This window comes from Urocampus carinirostris, chromosome 10 (genome assembly GCF_059441175.1).
Source record: "Urocampus carinirostris isolate Australia breed hairy pipefish chromosome 10, RoL_Ucar_1.0, whole genome shotgun sequence".
NCBI lineage: Eukaryota > Metazoa > Chordata > Actinopteri > Syngnathiformes > Syngnathidae > Urocampus > Urocampus carinirostris.
The window spans coordinates 25,115,865-25,131,035 of NC_142358.1; the positions used below are offsets into that span (position 1 = coordinate 25,115,865).

Genomic DNA, 15,171 nt, shown 5'->3' on the forward strand with positions numbered 1-15,171 from the left:
GATTTCCCCTCATATGTCAAAAAAGATTTTTGTTCTAAACAAATCTCGCATATCAAATTCTCGCGTCTAGAGGTGCTTGTATATAGAGGTACGAATGGAAATAATCAAAGCGTTTGCCATACCATCCAACCTGTTTTCCATGCCTCCCTCCTCTACTATAGCGGATGACATAAGGATTTTCAGAGAGCTTTAGAATAGTCTATATAAAAAAGGCTAGTGCTAACGATTTTAAGGTTAAAATGACAACTATTCTTCATCTCTAGTAAAAAGAGAAATAAAATAAAAAAATGGATATTGGAGTACAAGACAAAATCTGGTTGAGTGGAGACAATTGTGAAGTGGAACCAAATTATTTCAACATTCTATATTATATTTACAACCCCAAAAAAACAGAAAAGTAGGTGTTGCAAAAATATTGACCCCAATATTGTTTCAGCTCAGCCAACTGATGGCTTCTGAATGATCCAAAGTTGACATAAATGACAAACAATGACAGAGTGCATCAAGTCTTAGTTTGAATGCAGCTGATCCGTGATGAGTTTAGAGGTCTGTGAAAGCAGACACTGGAGAACAGACAGAATTGTGAAGACAAAGAACACACCAGGCAGATTTGGGATAAAGTTATGGATAGCCTCAAAGCAGGACTATGATAGACAATTTTGCAACATTTACACATCTATCAGAGCACTGTGCGAGCAATTATATCAAAATGGAGAGAGAGCATATAACCAATGTAAACCTACCAAGACCTGGACGTCCCTCTAAACTTTTTGTCCAAACAAGGAGAAAACTAATCAGAGAACCAAGATGGTCCCGTGATTAATCATATAAAGCATTCCTGGGAGGATTTTTAGAAAGTGGTGCACAAACTAATGCCATCAGACCTTGAGGAACTTTACCTTTTTGGAAGAAAGAATGGGAAATATTTCAGTTTCAAGATGTGCAAAACTGTGATCGCAGCAAAAAGAGGTTGTACAAAGTATTAACTCAAATAAAATGTTGGATATATATATATATATATATATATATATATATATATATATATATATATATATATTATATTAATTACAATTTTTTTCGCGAATTTGTCTCTAACTCTTAGGAAACGTGTTGAATTTTGTATCTATTCGTTTGAAGTGGTGATATACTTGTTGGCTCAAATCCCTGAAGCGTATGCAGAGTATTTTAGATGAGCTGTTCTTGAAAAAAAAAAAAGAAACCGCCTGGGTCAGAAAACATTGGAACAAATATATTTTTTTAAATAAAAATGAATAAGCTCTTCAAATAAATATATTGTTTGTATTCAGAGCTTATTTTACACAAGCATGTTATACATTTTTTCTGTCCACATGATGGCGTAGTTCAAGGTAATGAATAATCTTGAAACCTTTAGCTGTGTGTGGAGCATTTCCCTTGAGAGATTTCCCGCTTTATGGGGCTTCATTTCGCCATCACTAGTTTGAAGCCAGGCGGCCCAGCGGATGGGTGATTAGCGTGCAGCCCTATGGTGCAGAGGTTCAGGGTTCAAGTCCAGCTGCATGTTTTACCCATGCCTGCGTGGGTTTCCTCCGAGAACTTCGGGTTTCTCCCAAATTCCAAAAACATGCATTTCAGGTCCAAATTTTCCCTAGGTGTGAATAAGCGAGTGGATTGTCTATATCTGTGTGCCCTGCGACTGGGTGGCAACCAGTTCAGGGTTTCCCCTGCCCACTGCCCGAAGATAGCTGGGATGGCTTCCAGCACCCCCGCAACCCTACTGAGGATAAGCGGTGCAGTTATTGAATGAATGGATAGTTTGAAGCCTGAAATATGGCAATATGCCGAAAGGGTTATGGAGGGGCCAGTACTTTTGCAAGGCACTGTGTTTGCCTTCATGGAATGGCTTCATACTATTTTAAATTAACTCCACAGCAACTTCAACTTTTGGCTGTACTAGCTGGCCAACTGGTGCATCTTAAATGGCACTGCTCACATCAACCATCAGCTACTCACACATAAAGCGCACAGTATTTTTCCCAACAGTTACAAAGTGCACTATTATAATAATGTCACATGTTGCTGTCTTGAAAACAAAAATATAATTTTGACATTTGACTGGAGATTTTGTTATTATGCATGTGAAGATTCAGCGAGAACAGCATTCCTCTGTCCAAACCTTGATTACATATATAATCAATTTCGATTTTACAGTTGTGTCCCCAACTATTTGTCTTTGTGAGTTGAGTCAATACAGAAAAGCCCCTACAAAGAAAAAGTGATGCTTGCAAAAAGAACAAACAGAAAATGTCATCTCGAAACAAGCGCAGTCGCATGCAGCAGTGACATTTTAATTATACTCCTTGATGTAATTTCATGGCTCATAACCGTTAAGTGACCAGTCAGCATTGTTCAATGTAAATATATTGTTATGACCACAGCAAGTAAATGTAATTAAAAATGATCGTATTCTTGATTTTTACCGATGCACTCTGAAAATTTGAAGCTTGGTGACACAACACTGTAAGCTTTTTGAAAGATGTTAATTAAATCTGTATCAAGGCCCCATTAGCTGCCAAAAACAACCATGAATCAGTTGTACATGAATGGAATGTAAAATAATGGCCTGCATTGAATCATTTTGATCAGATGATTAAAATGAATTGCATTTATCACCTAGCACCAACTGAACCATACTGGCATCATAAATCAATTTGTGGGTTATGGTCTCTGAACACTACATTATTTAACATATGTTTTTGTGTGTTACTGATGTTTTGAGGAAGCTTCTGCTATACTACGTTCGTTTTTGTGAGGCCACATACAGCAGTGTGTATCTGTATAATAAGTTTGATAAAAGTAAAATAATAAAAATAATACTAAAAACGAGCAAAAAAAAATCAGCATTTGGGGTAAAATTTATTTGCTTTGCAGTAAAGGAAAATATCATCTGAATTTATTTTTTGCACGGTGTAATTTCCCTGCAGTAAAAAAATAAAAGTTTATCATTTTTTGAATATATAATTGTTTATTTATGTAGATAATCCTATATAATCCCCTCCTCATCCCTGGTGGCATGGTGGCACTTTTTTCACCAATTTTTTCACCATCATGTCAGCTTCCTTTAAGTTAGCCATATTATATGAAAAATATATTCAAATTTCTTGACCTGCAAGTATTTTTTTTAAAAGGACATGTATGATAGTAATTTTTGTTAATTATTGAAATAAATTTTGTTTTTTCACGTTTGTTTATTTTTTTACCACTGAAAGGCGCTAAATAAAAAACTTTTTAATACCTTTATTTTTTCAAAAGGAGGGAATTGAATGTAACAATAATATCTCATCTCATCTCATTAGCCGTACCGCTTATCCTCATTAGGGTCGCGGGGGGGCTGGAGCCCATCCCAGCCATCTTTGGGCAGTGGGCAGGGGACACCCTGAACTGGTTGCCAGCCAATCGCAGGGCACACAGGGACAGACAACTCATTCGCTCATTCACACCTAGGGACAATTTGGACCAGCCAATTCACCTGAAATGCATGTTTTTGGAATGTGGGAGGAAACCGGAGTGCCCGGAGGAAACCCACGCAAGCACGGGGAGAACATACAAACTCCGCACAGAATGTCTGGAGCTGGATTTGAACCCACGACAGGTTCCCATGACATGAACTGTGCCGCACAAGCGCTAACCACTGCGCCGCCGTGCTGCCCTTAACAATAATATAAGTAACAATATTTTGAATTAGCTAAATCTTCTGCCCATGGGGTACTAATGTTAATAATGTATTTATTTGTGGTGTAGTCCAGCTTTCAATAAGTATTATCTATTCGATGATCATGATTTTAGTTGTAGTTCCTTTCCAGTGTCACTTGCAGGTTCATTTAAATAAATGCAAATACAATTAAGCAAAAAGGTTCACTTGAGTATACAGCTTTGCTTCACATAAACAACACTCAATGTAAAGTGGGATATTCATACTCGTAAACACACACGTTTCTGTTCTCGCAGATGAATAATTCTTACGATCCTTTTTTCTGTCTGGGGATTGCACCGATAACATCTGTCGAGAAGCGACGGATCGGATTGTTATCTCAAGAGGGGCGTGAAAAAGCCGGAATATCTAAACCGTGCTCTCAAAAGGAGCACACACAAAATGAGGTTCCTTTACATCATGCTGCCTTAAAGCAGTTTGTGCATTTATTTTGGGATATTGTCAACTGAATCGTAAGTATGACAACCAGCTGTGGCACCTTGCAGGTGAAATGACGACAATTGAGTGTGATACTGCGATGTTGAGAAAAAGTGTGAAAGGTGTTTAGGTTTGCATGGAAAACTAACTAGATCTACGCAAACTGCACAAAGAATACTTGTTGGAAAGGCATGATACATTTACTCGATTTCAGGTCTGTTTGTTTGTTTTTTTTTACTACAAAATTGTATGTGTTTTCTTATAAATGCACAGGACATATTTGATACTTTTTTGTCAGAAGAATAGGAAAAATCAATCAAAGAAACAATGCATTTACTACCAAAGAATATCAGTAAATATCCCATTGGCAGATAATTGTGCTCATTAAGAGTTTTTTTAACCTATTTTGTCTTGTTTCTCAAATAAAAATAAAACAAATATTGCCCGAAAAAATATAATTTTTAAAATAAGTACAATTATATATAGAATAGTGGTCGGCATCACGTGGTTCTGGAACTGCATGCGGCTCCTTAGCACTGCCGAGTGACTCTCTGGCGGTTTTCCAAAATTGTTTACACATTGAAAAGGATGCTGTGTGGCCGAAGATCCCCTCCTTTTGAAGGGGAAGCGTCAACAGCAAAGCAGGCGGTGTCATGAACCGGAACTGGATCAGGACCCAAATGCGTGACGTTTCTCACGAAAACCCTTTCATTTTACGCGAAATGGGGAGTCATGCACGTTGGCGTGGAATGACAGGAAGCCAGAGGCCGACGAGATCGATACCAATTGGCCGAGCAGATATCGGACAGATGGGGTCGATACCGGACAGGACGGGACAGAAAGGATTGATATCAAAACAGGATATCAAAATTAAACAGGACAAACTAGATGGGAACGAAACTGGAAACTGATATTAAACGGGGCAAAATAAACGGGAACAATACCGGACAGGAAATACCAACAGGAAAGAGGACCGAGTCAAACCCCACGTCTTGCAGGGCAGAGATTCGTTGACGGACTAACAACGGAAGAGTGAGAGCACTGAGCTTAAACAGACGGAAAGCCAATCTTTCTACGAGCCGCAGCTGGCGCCACATGGATGGGACCAATTTGGCGCCATGGCAATCGTCACAGGCGGCTGTTTTCAACAAATTGGTCATGGACCTTAAAGGTATAACGATAAATATAACTGAGGGTGCAAAGGATACAACGTTTCTTGGACTGAATTATTTGCATGTATTGCCAATCCGGAAGGATTGCCTGAATGTTTGTTCTTATGAGAGAATAACAAAAACATATTGTGAAAAGAACTTTCCAGAAATAGCATGCTACATTTGCGGCAGAGTACTCAGTTGGAAGTGGAAGAAAAAGTGTGATTGCATCATTTGTAGAGAAATTAAATGAGAGCAAACATAGATTTAAAAGTGGATTGCATCACTACTGTCGCAAGTTATATTGCAACCAAAGAGATAATGAAGCGGGGAAAAACGTTCACAGATGGTGATTACATGAAGGAGTCATTCATTTAGATCAGATCACCTACTTTCAGACTTCAAGAGAAAAAGTGAAATAATGCCTAGATTTAAAGACAATCCTCTCTCCTCAGTGAAGATGATATAAAATGGCAAACAAATCACCTAACAACAAATCAAGGACATTCAGAGCCAGAGTACTCAATTGCATCTGATAAGTCGCGTAATGTCATGGATTTCTTTTAATTTTGTCGAAGCAATACAACATATTGTATTTCATTAATATTCTAATAGAGTTAAACTACAAGAGGGTAGTCATGTGGTGCATTATTATCCAGAGGAGTCCTTAACTTAGTCTACCATCAACAGCATGTGTTGCATGGATTATGAGGCTTATAAAAGGCGTTTAATTTTTGAGGCTCCGGACGAATATGTTTCATGTTTTGTTGGTTCAATATAGCTCTTTCAACAGTTTGGGTAGCCTACGCTTGGCCTAAACGATGGTAGAAACTTTGGGAAATATTTTAGCAAGATGACAAAAAAAAAGAATTGTAATATGCCGAAAACAATCAGCAATTTTATAACAAATACAATGAAAAATATCTTAAACCAAAAGTAAAAGAATGAATAAACCTCCACAATTTTCTAACTGGACAATATGTTTAGTTTCATGTTTCTAAACAATATTATTACAGTGGAACCTCGGTTCTCGACCATAATCCGTTCCAGAACCCTCTTCGAAAACCGATTTGGTCGATCACCGAAAATCGTTTTTGCCATTAAAAGTAATGTAAAATCATTTTAATCCGTTCCAACACCCTGAACGCTTACAATGAACGTAAACATGAAGCTAACCCAGGCTAATCATACGTTCGCGTTAGCGTAATCTTCCGTACGAAAGATTTTGTTAACATGAACGTGTACAACTAAAAAAATCAGGTCGTTTACACGTCATTTAGCACCCGGGTCTCCACAAAAAGTGGCGAGCGGTTAAAGGATAAAGAAAAGAATTATGAATAAGATTTCTTACCTTTGTGGTGCTCAGCAGAAGCCATGCTGTATGTATAACAAGATCGGAAACTCTCACACCTTCTTCATATTTTGCTATTATTTCTTTCTTAAATGCAATAGTTGTACGCACTACCCTTCTTTTTTCACCTGTAGCAACTTTGCTGCTTGCACTGACTTTCTTCGGAGGCATAATTAGGGGCTAAAACACTTCGTTCACCGATATCTGAAGCGAAAGCAAAAAGAAGTGCGCGCGCACATCATAACAGTTCTTCACGAGGTGTGGGGGCAATCTACACCCGTACGCCGCTCAGCATCGCACCCTAGCGTACCGGCGTTCGAACTCCGATTTTTTGAACGAAAAGCGAAGCATGAATTTCTCGAAATTTTTGGTCAAGAACCGATTTGTTCGAACTGATAGGCGTTTGAAAACCGAGGTTCCACTGTATTTATATAGTTAAATGACAAAATAATCCTTAAAATGATATTTTAAAAATGCTCACCTTAATAGACGGTACTATGGATTAAAATAACGTGCTCAATGTAGTTTTATGAATATTTAGATATATTTTAGGGGGTAAAAAAATTTACAATTACTCCTTAAATGAGCAAATATATTTAACGTGGTAGATTTCAGATATTTATTTCTCAGTTTTGATATTTTATTACAAACAATACAATATTTAAAGAAATGTTCTAAGAAAATATGATGTTTTTAGGCCAGGCTCGACCATTTACTAAGGTATATAACGGGTTGGATCTGGTACAAATGTGTAGCGAGGTGAGGTGGTCTGAGAGAGAAGGCGATGGAGACAAAAAGAGACGGATGGAGATTTATTTTCCCGAAAGATTACGAGGACCATTGTTCTCCGAATTTGTTATATTTAAGTCAGTTAGCCTGTCAGTATTCTGTTCTTTCATTCTTTAGTCAGAAACGAAATAGATTAATGCCCCAGTGTGTAATATTTGATGATTAGATGGCATTTTGTTGTCAGGTATGAGTGAGGACGAGTAACACGGCAGAACGATGCCATAAGAACATCCCGCAGATCCAGGAAGGGATTCCATGCACATTTCTCGACTTATGATTTTTTTTTATATAAAAAATAACATTGGTATGATGGTTCATGTATTAGTGCCCAGTATTAAGATCAATATTTTTTTTATTTTTACTGGATTAAATTCTTTGTACCACTGAGAGGCATTAAAAATGACACACTCTCCCTTAAAATACCAATGGATCAGAATCAGAAACAGCGTTATAATCATTGTGTTGCTATGACAAAATTACCGTAAAATTAGGACTATAAAGCGCACCTGATTATAAGCCGCTCCCAGTACATTTTACAGTATAAACAGTTTTGACATACATAAGCCGCACCTGATTATGAGCTGCATGTGCCCACATTGAAACAGAAATATTTACCAAGAAAGATGGTACACAGAAAGAGTTTCAATAATACACGGTAACTTCACCCCTTAACGTTCCGACTGCCCTCCACACTTGATAAACAAATGTGTGTCTGTACGACACTGCTTATAGTCTGAATGTTTACGTTAGAGTTGCACTCAAGATGACAAAATATACAAATATAATAAATAGAAAAATGTTTAGTATTCACCTCTGATAAAATAAAAACCTATACACAACCGGGATGTTTCACTTAAAACTGTATCCCACGTGTCCTGTTTGTGCTTGTGGTTTGGTGTTTTGATAGTTCTGAGAGAGAAACTCATTCTGTTTTTTTGTTGGATCTGAATTGTTGGCCCGATAGTAACAGTACGAAAAAGCAGTTGCTGGGGTATAAGTAGTCCTTCAGAAAGTGGTTAGCTCTGCTGAGGTAATGAGAGCTGCCAATATTCTCCAGGCTGGGCAGGTGGCAGCTGGTGATCTTTTGGGCGGTGTCTATGATCCTCTGTTAGGTTTCCCTGTCTGCTGCATAGCATCCTGATTACCATGCCATGATGCAGTACATTAGGATGTGCTCTACTGTAGTGCTGTGGAATTTCAACTTCTCCTTCAGGTTATCTTTTCTTGGAGACAATTGTTTTCTTGAACAAATAACAATTGATAGTAATTTGTGAAATGATATGCTTGCATTGATGTCTTTTGTGTTGAAAGGAAAAAAAAAACCTTATTAGCAATTAATATTGATTAGTTGGGACTTCAATGGGTCATTAGAATATTAAAAACAGACCCAAATCTGTTTTACTGCAGCAGTTAAGAATGAAAAACAGATTAGTGAACTTTTGGCTTAGACAGTATAAAACAATGTCCATGTGGTCCATGAGGTTTCACTTTGACCATCTATTGCTTCTGCTACCGTCCTGGTTAATCTTGCAAGGCCTTTTATCGCAATGCAAACAAGAATTAGAATGTTGATTTGTTTTGCTACTTGCCAATCTATACCCTAGTATCCTTTTTCTTGAATATTCAGCAAATGGCCTTCTAAAAGTTCTGACTTCAAGTTCAGCACTTACTTGAATATTGTAATCCACATGGCAAACACATTTAGGACATTTGCAGTCTGAGGGGGATCTCTGTCTGGCCCAAGGTAAGGTGAATGAAACATGCCCAGTGAGATATCCAAAGCTCACTGACTTTTTACAGATTTTCTTGCAAACATACATTTTGACTTGCTCTTGCCGGTATTACTTTTGAAAAGTTTAAAGGTCAGACTTCCAATGGTTTGTAATACCTTCTGGGTTTTGTGCGTGTCTGTCTGTAGGTGGCGAGGTGACCAAGCCAAGGTTCACTCAGTACTTCAGAGGCAGCTTATCAGGATTGACCATCCGACCAGGAAAGATTGAGAGTCAAAAAGTCATTTCCTGTCTGCAGGCTTGCAAAGAAGGACTGGACATCAACTCTTTGGAAAGTTTGGACAAAAACATTAAGGTACACGTAGAGTTGTCTCACCCTGAAAATATATAAATGAATGAATGAATCTGTCTATGCCTCCTCAACTAATATCGTAGCCTGCTCATCTTTGTAGGTGATTAAGTCACGTGTGAAGCCTTTCATAGTTTTCCTCATGAGTTTTCCCTTGTCCTCATGTAGGTTGCAGGGCAAGGGATTTTGTACTTGATGCCTGTGCAGCACTTTAAGACTTTTTGTGACTTCACTTGAACGGATGGATAGATAGGCGGACGTACGGACAGATGGATAAAAGTCGATTAAATAAAAAATAAAACAAATACCCCATTGGCAAACCAGTTTTGTCTCAATAATATTATACATTTTGTATTTACCAATTTTAAGATTATGTTAAACACATTTTTGCAGTCAATCAAGAAAAATAAAACTGAAAATGACCAAAATTATTTAAAAATTATTTGGTATATGTTCCATAAAGTTGCTTTTTATTTGTCTTATTTTCTGGTCTTAGTAAGAACAAAATTTAAAGGGACAAAGTTTATTATTTAGCACATACTGGTGGTAAAGAATATTTCATAAAATGCAATATTTGTTCAAAAATAAAAAAACATATATGAAGTTTCGAATAAACATTTTTTTTTAAATACTCTTAGGTTGAGGAATTTTCATTTTTTTTACATAACATAATTGTCCGCTTGGTTGGTTTTGTAGCTTTGATGGAATCGTTCTGTTTCAATATGTCACAAATCTTGTATCTGGAATTTGTCTTATCCTGAGTAGCTTGTATGTAGAGGGGCACATTATATGATATTTAAATAAAAAAATATTTTCGATTTATAAATGCAGGTGCATCAGATGAAATCAAATATTTCCCTTGTGAAATATATGCGAGATACATATCAAATAGTCTTACATTGGACAGAGGTATCATAGGAAAGTCACACATTTACAGTCTTGACAGGTGTAGTTCAAACTAGCTAAAATGGCAGCAAATAACTGCATTTTTTCTTTATGAAGTGATCCATACCATATTGCATCAAATCCTAATCTGATTTTGTCAAACTAGTTTTTTTCCTCGTTCCACGTTATGCAAGCCACATATCAAAAACTGTATCAAATAAGCTATTGACGACACCACATCACAGAGTTCTCTGTAAGAATAGATTGTAGATAGGGCACAGACATTTCTGCATAAGAATCTATTCCAAACAGACGGACGGACAGACAGAAAGACACACAGACAATGTTATTTATCCAAATAGTATTTGTGCTGTATACATTTGATATTATTTTAGGACGGACTTAGTACTCATGTATCAAACACCCATAAATATGATTACTATATCTGAATTTGCTGAAGTAAAAAGGCAAAAGCAATTCTAAGGTTACAAATTTCCCCAAACTTTCTGGTCCGTCAGGCATCCCTAACAACATATTCGGTAACGGAGGTCCCCAGGATTGTGATAATGAGGAATCAGTGGAGTTTACCTAGTTAGGGTCAATAACAAACAAAAGGACAAAGAGGTAAAGAGAAAATGAAATGCAGCTGCAAAGGGAGATACCGACTGGCAAAAAGAGCTATGAAGGGGAAATAACAGGGGACTGAAGACCCCCGTGGCGCTGCTAAGAGCCCAAAATCACCAGAGCAGCAAACCATCTTTCAAGGAAGATTGGTCACAAATAACTAAGTTTAAACTGTGAATCGGGGAGACAAAAAAACACTCTGACCATATCGCTTTGCTTTGTTTTGCCTCTCTTAATAAATAAATCCAATGAGTTTGTTGGGTTTATTTACCGTGTCTAAAATCCACAACCGATCAATGTTCATTTTGTAATCGATTAGCCTGTTCAATCATCACTCAGTCCCACTTTTGCTGTATTTCTAGGTATTTTTTTTTACAGGTAGAAGGAGCAAGTGCGCTGTTGTGGGAGAGGAAATGATAATTTCATACTTCTTCTCTTTGTGCTTTTATTTTTATCACTTTTATATGTGAACGCATAAGTAATGCAAATGTATTTATTCCTTCATTGTCCAACACCTTATTTGTTTAAGGGTTGCAGTGAATATTGGACGGGTGTCTGGCCAACTACAAATAATACAAATTGGATAGGACAGATGCATTACAATTCAGGCTTTCCAAAGTTTGTCTACTCAGATACTGTAGTCTGTTAATCGAGGTTAATGTGAAAATCCACCTAATAGCCCCACAGACACAAAATTTTAACATGCGCTCTGCCAGACCACGCTCCAAGCAGTTGTTGACTTTAAATAATGGCCGCATGGGGGCTGTTCATTTTGGGCAGAAAGTACAAAAAGTAACACTAAGATGCTCTCTCAGCCCATGCTCTCAGCAATATGCGAATGGGAATAATGGATCGGAGCCACACAGGTAATTTTCATTTTAGGCTGAAAGACCAGGAAAAAAAGAGCCACCACGCATAACACAAGTTTGCCCTCTCAGCCCCTGCTTTTGCCGGTCACCGCTAGCAGCAATATGGGGTTGGGGATAATGGATTGTGTCATCATGAGTGCAGTTCATTTTAGGCAAAAATGAAAGACAGTTAGCCCCATACAAAAATGTTGCACTTTTTTATTTAATATTTTTGCATGTTGACTTTGTATAAAAAAGCTGAAGCTACTGAAGTGAAGCATTTTGGATTTAATTGAGAATTGAAGGTAATATCATTACTTGAAGTCGTTTTAGTTTTGCGTGTCTTTTGTGGTTTTTGGTTTAGTTTTGTTTTTTTTTCTAAAACCTGAATATATCCTAATATTTCTGGTTTAAACTGTCTTTTATTCAAAACATTGAGAAGTAGATGTTTCCTGCTCAGTAGCCTAGATGGTAATGTGCCCGCTTTGAGACTGGGAGGTCGCTGGTTCGCGCCTCGGCCGAGTCATACCTAATTGGTATAATGGCGGCGCCCTCTGTTGACTGCGGCTGCATCGGCTCGCTACAACGGGTCAGGTGTATCGACATTTCGTTCTGTGTACATTGTTACAAAGAATGACAATACAAAGGAAATTATTATTATTATTATTATTCCTGATTTGGGTCGTGCCTTGTAAAACAGGTGCAATCTTGGGTCCTCAAGTCAGACCGGTTGAGAACCACTGGTCTAGTGGATAGGATTTGGATATTTCCCTCTGCTATCTAGGTTTGTTTACCGTTGCATCCAATGCTATGCAATTGTGATCAGTGATATATTCCGACTGATGAATCAATGCACAATTACGGTATTTATTATTTTTTGTGCAACCCTATTCCTTACTGTGGTTTTAATTCTGTGTGCCTTATAGTTTGGTGCGCCTTTCTTAAGACAAAATATACAAAAAGACTATTATCTTGGGGGTGCGACTCATCATCCCTTTGTGTGTGTTTGTGTCTTAGTTCCACTTCAACCCAGCTCAGTCGCTCCTGGTGATGGATGGAGAGGATTTAGAAAACATGAACGTTGCGGTGCGGAAAGTCTCCTACATAAACTCCCGACAGTTTCCCACTCCGGGAGTGCGACATCTTCGGATCTCTACCACTGTCCAGTATGTACAAAACATATTCTTCCAACCTAATGTGTTCTTCCCTTAACAGCTTTGCTAAACAAAAGAAAAAAGCAGATAGGCATTATATCGGAGGGACCCTGACAATCTCTCTGAACTCATTAGGGCATTGTTTGCAAATACTTAATAGAGATAATATTTGCCCTTCAACTTAAGGACACTTCAAACAACACACCCCACCTTTACATTATCTCCTACTGTACATCCATTGTATCGTTAAATATTCCTCCAGCTAAGGTGATTTTTTAACTCGATTGTGTGTGGAGAAAAGTATGAATCAGACAGTCACATGGATTTCCGATTCTTTTTGTTACATCTCACTTCTGTCGCAACTCACTACTGTGAGTGTTTATACATTTTCGCAGGTGTTGTTTACTGCAAACAACAGAGGGGAAGAACTGTTAATCCAGTCCTCGCAGTTTAATTGGTATGGAGGACTGCTACTGCCAAATGTTGAAATAAATGTATAAATAAATACCCACAATTGTATGCCATCTGAATACATGAACACATTAAATCATATTAGACATAAATATATTACATAAATGCATGGTATTCCTATAATTATGCATTTTGTCATTTGCTATTTATTTTGTCTTGTATATTTTCGGGTTTTGTTGTGTATTTTGTCATGTATTTTATCACGACAAAATTGTATTCAAAAGGGGGGAGCCAGTAAACAGGCTAACATCTTTATGAAGCACATTAGATTCTTAACCGGATAAAGAGAAAGGCATCGTTTGAGGTAGTTAACCCACTTCAATTTCAAAATGTTCAAAATGCCGTGACGCAAACAAATAAGGGACCAGCATTTTATATGGCGCCCACCAATAACAAACAGGCATCTTAGAGTCGTAACTCGTCGATAACACAAACAATGAAAAGTTTGAATTGTATGCGTTTTGGGGCACTCCCCAAAAAATGTTGGTATCGTAAAGCGTAGGAAAGTGTTGTAAAGAGGGTCTCCAAAAATGTCCCATTCCACAACTTAAAGTGAAAATATCGTAAGGCAGGGGATGCAGTATCCTGGGGGGCTACTGAATATGTATTTTTCAGGGTGAAGAGACATGTTTATTATCTAAAGTATTAGTGGTAGAAATACTTAATATTTTATGCTGACTTCTCAATATTTGAACAGTCATACTTGTATCAGACATCCCTGATTTAATCGATGTATCAGGTTATGGAGGGCCTAAAACAAAAAGTAGTTTTTCATCAGGTATTTATGTATAATGAACAGATAAACAGCCGCCAAAAGAATTGATCAACAGTCCACAAATCATCTCTCCAACTGCAATTATATTTATTCTGGGCTAATTACAAATAACGTCAAAAGAAGAGAGATGAGGTCAAAGCCCGGGAGCAGTTGCAGTGAGCTACCTCGTTATAATTCCTTATAATTAAGTTGGATCTACTCCAGCTTTATGTTTTAGCTCTACTAGCCAACATGGCATTTGACGTACTGCATTGCATTTCCCCTCCTCCAGCTTCACATTATACACACACACTTTTGTGTAACTGCTCACATCAAAGGCTGCAAGAGACAACAATAAACCGATTTGGTTTTAAAAAGCCCCAGAAAACTACCATGGTTTGTGATAAGTTTATTAGACACTTATAAAAAGGAGAAAATCCATCAATTGATTTTGAACTTGCCATTAGAACAAGAAAGACCAGACCTCAGATAAGAAATTCCAACCTGTTCTAAAGACCCTCTCCTAACACACTCTTTTTTTAAGGTTACAAAAGCACACTGGTGTGGAAATCAAATAACAGCAACATTTTCAGCCAGTATTCAAAGGGAAGTAAACAGTACATAGTAGTCAAAATAATTGGCAACAGAGAGCAATAATAGTCAACATAATATAACTACTTAGTGGTTATATATATCTATATATATATACCACAGCCGTATCCCCCTAGTGGGAAGTGGCTAGAGTCATTTCTGACTCTTTTTGGGAGATTGATTCAGAGGAGGGGATTCCCAGCCCCCTCACTCAACCCAACTGAGGTGTTGGGAGTCATTAGGTGACCAAACCCCCCCAATTCCAACCCCTAATGCTGAACGCCAAGCAGGGAGGCAATGGGTACC

At 37.7% G+C, this 15,171-nt stretch overlaps 1 protein-coding gene across 1 annotated transcript in view; it reads left to right on the forward strand.

The window, feature by feature from the left end:
* LOC148358475 (calsyntenin-2-like) overlaps nucleotides 1–15,171 on the forward strand; it is a 330,974-nt gene that overhangs the window by 279,547 nt on the left and 36,256 nt on the right. Inside the window, exons 10-11 of the mRNA XM_088345299.1 lie at nucleotides 9,378–9,544; nucleotides 12,913–13,061. Coding sequence (XP_088201425.1) covers nucleotides 9,378–9,544; nucleotides 12,913–13,061 — 316 coding nt within the window. The remainder of the gene's footprint in view (nucleotides 1–9,377; nucleotides 9,545–12,912; nucleotides 13,062–15,171) is intronic.